We start from the raw sequence: 9,998 nt of genomic DNA on the forward strand, positions 1-9,998 counted from the left end.
GAATTATCATGTTTTGTGGTGATCAGAGTTAGAGTCGCTGATAAAATATTTATGAATGAGGAAGACTATAGATACACTTGTTTTATACTTTATCACAGTGAACAGAGAGCCAGTGTGTCTTATTGTCATAAGTAACAAGTGGCCAATAGCCACGTTGTATACCAAAGTCTGTGTTTTGAATCGCAGGCAAGTGACAAAACATATTTGTAAAAGTTGAATACCTTACATACTATAGACAAGTATCAATTGTAATCGTATACTGTTCATTCATTTTCATCCCTGTAAGACTTTGGAAAAAACCAATTATTATTCCAAGGATTATTTACTAAATGATAATTTCTTCTTTTACGGTTGCTGATGATGACTCACCACTGAAGACATTTATCAGGATAAACACTGCAGATTTGATACCAGACCCAAGCAGTACAGTTGACATCTCTGATACAGATGAAAAAGAAGACAATTTGGAGCTAAAAAGTACTGATAAAAGCACTGAAGTAGTTTTATATAGCAGAGAAGAAAAGGAAGAAGAGAAAGTTGAGACGTCCATTTCTCCAACTGAAGGCAAAGAAGAACGGAATACAGTAGAGACAATGGCCCGTGTTCTTTCCTCAGAAGCCACAGCTATGTTGAAGGATGAAATTTTCGAAAAAATCTTGTCTGAAAAAGAAAAATTACCAACTGTCAGCATGCTGGATTTTGCTGGACAGTTAGCGTATTATGCCTGCCACCAAATTTACGTAACACCAAAGGCCTTCTTTATCCTTGTGTTGGACATGACTAAGAGATTTGAGGATGTTGTGGATAGAGAGAAAGACAATCAAGAAGGATCAATCTTCTCCGTTTGGACTTACAAAGGTAAAACACTCGTAAAATGTCAAGTTTTTAGGTAGGGTCAGAGTCTAGGCAACTAATTATAAATTTGTTAACTGACAATAGATATTCAGTTATCATTTTGTTTAATTAATTGAAATATTCAAAGAAACATTATTATCCCATCACCCAGCTACATACAGTTGTGGAGGGGATATAGCTACGTGTAGATAGTGTAGATTCTCCTTTGTTCAAGCCATGACCCCCCGGTGGTAGGACAAGGCCATAATGACCATTCCAAGTTTTACATAGAAATTTATACTAGAGAATTTTTTTAAGTCACCTGAGTAAACTCAGGTGACATATTGCTATCTGTTTTTTTCCGTCGTCGTGAGTTAACATTTGAACATTTTAAGCTTCTTCTCTGCAACCTCTGAACCAATTTCAACCAAATTTGGCACAAAGTATTTTTGGGTTACGGGGAACAAAAATTGTGAATTTCATGATCCCTGCCCCCCTGGAGCCTGAGGGATAGGGCCAAAATTAATTTTGGTGGTTTTGAGGACCTCTACCAAGATTGTAAATTTTATGGCCCCAGGGTCAGGGATTCTTGTTTTAGGGTGGGGCTCTATTTATGATTATATAGTGAAATGCATGAATTCTTTGAACTTCTTATCCTTTGCTCCTGGTTAATATACTAATGATCTAATTACATATTTAAGGCCAGGATTTATTCTATTTTCAGTTTTACAAACCCTCCGCTCAAGGTTTTGAATTTTCAGAAAAAAATTAAAAACTTTTCTTTCCTGTGTCAAATTTGAGTTGGGAACGAGATTTCAAATTTATAAAAAAAATTATAAAGAAATATTTTGGAAAATTCTTTAAAAATCTTCTCAAGAATAGCAAAGCCATTGATTGATCATACTTATATGGAAGCATTCTCAGGTAGTGTAGATTCAAGTTTGTTCAAATCATGACCCCCAGGGATGGGTGGGGCCAAAATGGCCGATCAAAATTTTACATAGAAATATATAGGAAAATAATTCTTTAAAAATCTTCTTCTCAAGAATAGCACAGTTATAATTGATTATTCTTACATATGTATATGGAAGCATTCTCAGGTAGTGTAGAATCAAGTTTGTTCAAATCATGACCCCCAGGGATAGGATGGTTCCACAATGGTCGAACAAAGTATAACCATGATAACTTAGGAATATATAGGGAAAATATTTCAAGGACAGCAAAGCATGATTGGTCATATTTAGTTTGGCTGAGGGGCGGATACAAAGTTAGTTCAAATGTAAAAGGCAATAAATCCACATGTAGTCGAAGAAGTATATGCAAGCATCCTTAGTTAGCGTAGATTAAATTTTGTTCAAATCGTACCGTGTAAGGATTGGTTGGGACTACGTATGGGTTTAAGCTTTTCCATAATAAATTGATTTGTGCTTTCATTCTAGCAACAGTGTTCATGTGAGCGATTGTTTTAGATTACAAATTTTTTTCTCTTTCAGACTACTTGAAGTTTTGGATAACCTCAATTAAGACATTTGGAGGCAGAAAGGCACCACTGTTTCTTGTTGCCACACACACGGAATCAAAATCTTCGGATGTTAGTATTCAAGCTGATAAAAATGTGTATCAAAAAAAATATCTGATCCCAGTGTATCAAAAAAAATATCTGATCCCAGTGTATCAAAAAAAAAATATCTGATCCCAGTGTATCAAAAAAAAAAATCTGATCCCAGTGTATCAAAAAAAATATCTGATCCCAGTGTATCAAAAAAAATATCTGATCCCAGTGTATCAAAAAAAAATATCTGATCCCAGCCTATCAAAAAAAAAATTCTGATCCCAGTGTATCAAAAAAAAATATCTGATCCCAGTATATCAAAAAAAATATCTGATCCCACCCTGTCTTTAGAATTTTCAATAATAATAGTGTATACTTCAAAAATACAAAAAAAAAACAACATTTAATTTACATTTATTTTACTACAAAATGTGTCACACAATAATATGTTTAAATATCTTAATGCTTGCTTTGTTTACTTCTTTAGGAAATAGAAAAGTATTTTGGGGAGTTTTGGAATGTTGTACCAGACGAGGACAGAGATTGGTTAAGTGAGTCTCTGAATGATCGAGAATATGCAGTAGGTTTAAAGAAACTTAATGATAATACCAAGAAAAACCTGGAGTCAATGAAAAAGTCCATAGTGGAATTATTTACAGATATTAAGAACAATACAAAAGTTGAATTGCCTTCTTCGTGGGCTCTAATGGAGCAGTTATTGTATGAAGGAGGCTGGAAGGTTTTGTCCCTGAGTGAAATCTGGAAGATAAACTCATCTCTCCCTAATGAATACCAAATCAAAGGTGATGGGGAGATGTCAGATTTTTTAAAATGTTTCCATGACAATGGCCTTCTTTTGAACTTTGAAGAAGTGGAATTGCGGGAACATGTTATACTAGACATTCAGTGGTTTGCTAATGCTTTCAGCAAGGTGATTGCTGATGAAAACCACATCACTAAAGACTGTAAAAGAAAATTAATCAAAGAATGGAAATCATTCAACAAAACAGGAGAACTAAAAGATAAAGTGATAGATGCTTTGTGGAAAGATGAACCCTCTTACGTCAAACATAAAAGTGAAATTATGCCATACATGGAGAAACTTCAAATGCTGGTACCTTTAAAGTCCTCTTGGGCTGTTTCAGAAGGTGGCATGTCATGGTATGTCCCGTGTATGAACAAAAAGCAGTTTGAAGCTGACTTCCGTGAAGATAAATGGGAATGCTCATCCATTTTGTGCTTCAGATTCACTTCCTTTGCCATGTTTGTGTTCTACAGACTGGTAGCATACTGCATAAGTTCTCTTCGATGGAGTGTTGCTAAAGATGAAGACAATGAAGGAAGCCTGTGTCTTTATCAAACAGCAGCAGTGTTTGATCACAATTCACACACTGTTGTTGTTGGCATATCTAATGACGATATTGAATTGCAAGTGTTCAGAATCAAACCATTAACTGTAGACAAAGAAGTATCAAATGAAATTGGGGACTCCATTGAAAAAGCCATAGAAAAATTGACAGAAACATTTATTCACACAAAAATATTCCACAGAGGATACAAATGTCAATTTGTTATTTGTAATGAGAAAGATCTATCTTTTACCCTAGCAAGTGAGCTGTCCACAATCAAGGCAAAAGAAATTCAGTGCGAGTGTCAACTTCGAGAGAAACATGTGATAAATGTAGAAACCACTCTGGGATTCTGGGAAAAGGTAACTATATTAATCTTTATCCCCCCCCCCCGGCAAACAAAAACTTAAGGGTATTTAGGAATCATGTCCGTCTGTCTGTCTGTTGGTATATCTAAATATTTATCTTCAGCATATTATGTAAAAAAGTAAAAAAAAATGTGCCAATTACAAAAAAAATGAAATGACAATAGAAGTCAATACTTTACAATAAGACTAATTACAGGTGTGCCTAGATTTTAAAGCAAGATCATCTGTCAAATTTAAAATCACTTTCAGAAAAATGCTTATGACCCGAGAGTGTGTGATGATTTGGAGATATTTTAAGTCAATTTGTTCATTAACATAGAAAATATATTTATGTCCATAATTTTTAATGTAGGAATATTATTAATCATCAGTTTGGAGGGAAACGTAAGTTCCACTATATTATTGGTATATCACAATTATAGTGAGATTCCACTTAATTTTCAGCCGTATTTGTGCTCAATTTCATAAGAAAACTGTTGATTTTACTACAAGTCACACCAATTGGTGCCCTTACATTTCAGGAATTTAATGAGATTTTCTGTTGATACCTAAATTAATTGTTACGTGAAGCATGATACTAATATATGAATAACAACTACTCTATATTGATATTCATGTGTATTTTATATTGGAAAGGAGATCAATGTCAAGCCAGCATTAACATTTTAAATATTAATTACAATAAATCTGATTAAGTCATCGTCAACGTCCCTTATTTAAATATCTCATAGTTGATTCAATACGCAAGAGCATATTCTTCGTAAAACAATTCTTTTTCAAAAGAAGTTGATGAATTAGGGGTATGTCTACTATGTCGGGTAAATCAACATATCACAAACAACGTGGACAATAGTGACCTTGTTAATTTTTAATGCAAATTGTCTCATGGTTTAGGTACCAAGGTTTTACAGAATCTGAGTAAAATATGTTTCTGTTCAAATAATTCTTTTTATTTCACCTTAGTCCTAATTTTCCAAATTAATATGATGTCACCAACTCGATGAAATTTACTGGTAGATTATAATCTTTTTCACGATAATTTCCCTTCTTTGGTCTCAAAGTGGACCCTTTGTGATGGTCACCATGGAATTTAAAAACAGTGACAAACCGTACTTGCAGTATGTTTTAGCTTGGCTCAATACATGTGGAATAATATTTATAGATTTTGATCTTTATTAATTATTATTACCGTGGTATGTATTTTAGCTAAGTTTGGTTCACTTTTCCTATTTTGTTTTAGAGAGAGGCGAGTGATTCAAGTACTCCTGTGGCCTCTGGACAAAACCTAGAAGGCCGATCTAGATTTGCAAAACTTGGCATGGCCACAAACGATGTGTTAAATAAAGCATACAGAGATATTCTAGAATCAGAGATTCCTGCATCTGATATTGAGAACAAGATGAATTTATTATCAAACAGAAAGAGGATGAATATGAAGCTTAACTCGGATCAAGAAGATCTTTTGATTAAAGCAAAGAATTCTGGATACGAGGAATTTGATATTTCATTAACATACAAGTTGATAAGAAACATTTGTTCAACGATTCCTAAACCAACAAAAGGAAGATGGGGAGAAGAGCCAACAGCAGGTGAGGTGACAGTGGGTGACGATATCGAAAGAATAAGGTTTATACGAAATAGATTGACTGCACATGTGAGTTCAGCCTCCATCTCTCAGACAGAATTTGATGACACCTGGTCAACGATGTCAGATGTCTGCCAAAGACTAGAAACCTTCACTGGAAAGAAGTACTTGGATAGTCTTAAAGGGATTCAGAAACTTGCTCTAAAAGAGGAAGGGGAAGATGCTATAAAAGCTATCATAGAAAAGTTTGTCAAAGATCAACATGAACTAATGAAGACAGTCGTCTCAGATGTTCAAGAATTAAAGTCTCAAATGATGACGTTAAAACGAAATTGAAGACTGGCAGTAACCTTTCAGAAATAATAAATTTTACTCATATAACGTTTGCAGGACTAGTATAGTAAATAATGTATTCTGTAACACTTTGTTGAAGAACTCGAAAATCTGCAATGCACTCGAAAGTTTCATTGGTGAAAAGCGTTTGGATAAGCTTAATTATAATCATAAACTGGATTTGAGGAATTTGATATTTCATTTAGATACAAGTTGAAAAGAAACATTTGTTCAAAGATCCCTTAGCCAACAAAAGGAAAGTGGGGAGAAGAGCCTGCAGTAGGAGAGGTGACAGTGGGTGATGATATCGAGAGAATTAGGTCAATACGAAATAAATTGACTGTACACGTGAGCTCAACCTCCACCTCTCAGACAGAACCCAATAACAAAGTGGTCGACAATGTCAGATATCTGCCAAAGATTGGAAACCTTCACTGGGAAGAAATACTTGGATAACTTTAATAGCATATATAAACTGACCTTAAAAGATGATGATGCTATTTCAGCTATTTTAGAAAAAGTTAACTAGGAAAAACCTGAATTGTTGAAGAAAGTCATGTTAAATATGCAAAACTTAATGTCATATATGCAAGAAGTTAAGTTTAATTTGAAAAATAAAAAGCAAAATTGATGCTGACAGACGCTGCTGTGCAAATTAAACTTTTTATGCATCAAACATATGTAGAGTGACTTCAACTTTAAACAATTGAAAACAAGTGTTTGTCCGTTGTAAAGAAATATGTATATCATCATTTCTTTTATGAAAAAAATAAGAATCAGCAAAGTCTTTGAGCGAGCAGGAGGTGCAGTTTGTTTTCAAAAATGCATCCATATAATGATATTTGAATCATAATCCTCCTATCATTATCAAAATATGTTTTGTATTCCTTTTCGATAACTTTTCTGTTTATAAAGTTTCTCATCTTTGGATTCTTTAAACCGCACACTAAGGTTTTTTTAAGGATTAAACAGGATTTACTTCCCTCTGAATTTAAATGACGCAGTTGAATTGCTCCCATTTTTTAAAATTGATGGTTAGCCTAAATTTGTTCTGGATGTGTAACTGTTAGGTAATGATGGACAAGGATTAACCTACCTAAAGCAATCCAATGGGATTGCAATAATCAAAGAACAATAAAAAAAAATGTGAGAAACTGGACCTTTTGTATGTGCTTCATATCCAGCTATTACTAGATATTAAAAAAAAATAAAAGGAAGCTTTGCAAATATACCTACAACATATGGAAAGAAGGCTTAAAAGTATACACGCTATAACTTGCTCTAGTTAAAATACGATTGGAAATTGATACAATTTGTTTATCAATAAAAGTTACGAAAATACTGTAAATTACACCATTAAAATTAAACGCGTTACAAAGTTATCAAATTATAATTATTTATTATCCTGCAAGGAAAGAAAAATAGCTATTTTTAAATAAATCTATCACGTGACGCCGTCGCTACTTTTAGATTGATAAACACACGTGGCGTAAAGAAAACAAGGTAGGCCGTTTGAGATACTACTCACTTTTGACGTGGGTACTTAATGGTACTTGACCTTTTAATGTATTTCAGTATCACCAATCTTCTCCGTTATGATGCATATTAACCTTACATTAATAATTGTTGTCAAAATGCAACATACTTCGTTGTCTGTGATTTCCCGTGGACATGTGTTTCTATATATAAGCCTACTGTTTACGCACTTCCTTTATATATTTATGAAAAGACTGAATTCTTAATTCCTAGATATTGTTTAATTCTTTTGTTATTACAACGACATCTATAGTACAATTTTGTGAAAAGTATTATTTTTTATTATACTTCATGTGTTTAAAACCTATGATCATTTTGTTTCAACCAAAATTCGCCGTTCATATAGCGTATATGACTTAAACAAATAAAGAACAAATCTAACATTTTTAACGAAACATGAGTTCGACATCCAACTGTCAGACAAAATTCGATGACAGTGGGCCTTTTACATATGAATTCTATTCAGTTGCTATTTTTATGGAATATCAACCGTAGTCAAGCAATGTTACCGTTGCTACGTTGGAGATGAAAGAATAATATTATAGAATTGTTAAAATTCAAGAAGGTTCAGAGACAATTAAATCAAATGTCCAAGAAGTAATGAAGGAGCTACAGATTAGGAGCTCGTTGAATATTGTGTAGAATATTAAAGAATTGGGCGTTTTACTTAATTTTATAAGAATGGAGAGTGCTGGGGAGTTCATTTTAAGTGGATGTGAATCCTATACTGGTTGTAACTATTTTAGAGTGAATGTGTATCCTATACTGCTTGTATCTATTTAAGAGTGAATGTGTATCCTATACTGGTTGTACCTATTTTAGAGTAAATGTATATCCTATACTGCTTGTACCTATTTTAGAGTGAATGTGAATCCTATACTACTTGTACTTATTTTAGAGTGAATGTGTATTCTATACTGCTTGTATCTATTTTAGAGTGAATGTGTATCCTATACAGCTTGTAATTATTTTAGAGAAGCTACATAGTTCAAATTTGTATGGAAGTGTTGGACGAGAAGGGAATATTTTCATTCACGATTGCAAATTTTTAAAAACACAGATTTGCGATCAAAGTTTGTTGCTTGTATTGATACGTTTTTTTTTATTTTGCTTTGTGTATTGTAAACTTAATATCAAGTGGGTTCAAAGTATTACAAAATGTTACATGTTTGTTTGAATATACATGTATTTTATATTCTTATTAGTACACAGATTTGCGATCCTAAAGTCGTTGCTTGAGACAATATGTTTATTTTATTTTACTTATGTATTGTGTACTTAATATCAATATGTTTCAGTGAATTTACAGAGTGTTTTCATGTCGTCCTATGAAATAATACATCATTTGACATTATTGACAGAAATGAACGTCTTGACCAATTTCGTTGATATTTGTCTCATTTACTATTTGGATTAATACAGTTTTTACAGACAAATTATTTCAGTAAAAAAGTTCGAATAAACTATTCACAAAATTATGCCAAAAAAATGCTAAAAAATGCAATTCAAGCAAAATGGATTTATAAAACATGCTAGGTACCTCATTTCAAATCTGTAATTATCAAATCCAGCCTAACGACGTTGTTACTAAACCTTTATCTGAATTTTAATCGAAAAGGATATGTATCCGATGAAAATCCTGAGTATAACTAAAGAGATATTGCATTGTTGTCTCAAGTTATGGAATGTTTGTAATGTCCAGACATGATGACATCGTTTCAAAATGATAGCATTTTAAAATGAACTTTTTAGCTCACCTGAGCCGTAGAAAGTGAACTTTTCTTATCACATTTTGTCCTTCGTCCGTCCGTCTGTCTAGCTGTCTGTCCGTCTGTCTGTTGTCCGTCTGTAAACTTTTCTCATTTTCGACTTCTTTTCAAGAACCACTGGGCCAATTTTGACCAAACTTGATACAAAGCATCCTTGGGTAAAAGGAAATTTAAATTGTGAAAATGAAGGGCCAAGTCCCCTCATAAGGGGAGATAATCAAGAAAAGATAAAAATAGGGTGGGTCATTAAAAAATCTTCTCAAGAACCACAGGGCCAGTAAGGCTGAAACCTATATGGAGGCACCCTGAGATAGTGTAGATTCTATATTGATCAAATCATGACCCCCGGGGGTGGGGCGGGGCCATAATGGGGAATAAATTTTTACATAGAAATATATAGGAAAAATCTTGAAAATCTTCTTTTCAAGAACCACTGGGTCAAAAAAGCTGAAACTCATGTGGAAGCATTGTGGGGTAGTGTAGATTCTAAATTGTTCAAATCATGATCCCGGGGGTAGGGCAGGGCCACAAATATGTATTACAAGGGGAAAATCTGGTAAAGAACAATATGACAAAAGATTCTCAGGTGAGCGATGTGGCCTAGTGGCCTCTTGTTTGTTATGTTCCTTTCAATGCTAGTCAAGTTGTGTGAATAAAATTGGAAAGGCCTAG

At 33.5% G+C, this 9,998-nt stretch overlaps 1 protein-coding gene across 1 annotated transcript; it reads left to right on the forward strand.

The window, feature by feature from the left end:
- Window positions 1-258: 258 nt before the first annotated feature.
- Window positions 259-6,652, forward strand: LOC134266621 (uncharacterized). Its single transcript, XM_062748838.1, has 4 exons — window positions 259-858; window positions 2,328-2,425; window positions 2,874-4,097; window positions 5,344-6,652. The coding sequence occupies exons 1-4, from the start codon at window positions 330-332 to the stop codon at window positions 6,022-6,024; spliced, it is 2,532 nt and encodes an 843-aa protein (XP_062604822.1). The 5' UTR covers window positions 259-329; the 3' UTR covers window positions 6,025-6,652.
- The last annotated feature ends 3,346 nt before the right edge of the window (window positions 6,653-9,998 follow it).

This window comes from Saccostrea cucullata, unplaced genomic scaffold, assembly GCF_032062105.1.
Source record: "Saccostrea cucullata isolate Sc308-1 unplaced genomic scaffold, CSIRO_AGI_Scuc_v1 ctg10471, whole genome shotgun sequence".
NCBI classification, from domain to species: domain Eukaryota; kingdom Metazoa; phylum Mollusca; class Bivalvia; order Ostreida; family Ostreidae; genus Saccostrea; species Saccostrea cuccullata.

What these genes read in the sequence shown, in the direction of transcription:
- LOC134266621 (XM_062748838.1), top strand. Translation starts at nt 330, where the DNA reads ATGATAATTTCTTCTTTTACGGTTGCTGATGATGACTCACCACTGAAG. An exon ending in CTCCGTTTGGACTTACAAAG is followed by an intron (nt 859 to 2,327) that starts GTAAAACACTCG and finishes TTTCTCTTTCAG; the next exon opens with ACTACTTGAAGTTTTGGATA. An exon ending in CTCTGGGATTCTGGGAAAAG is followed by an intron (nt 4,098 to 5,343) that starts GTAACTATATTA and finishes ATTTTGTTTTAG; the next exon opens with AGAGAGGCGAGTGATTCAAG.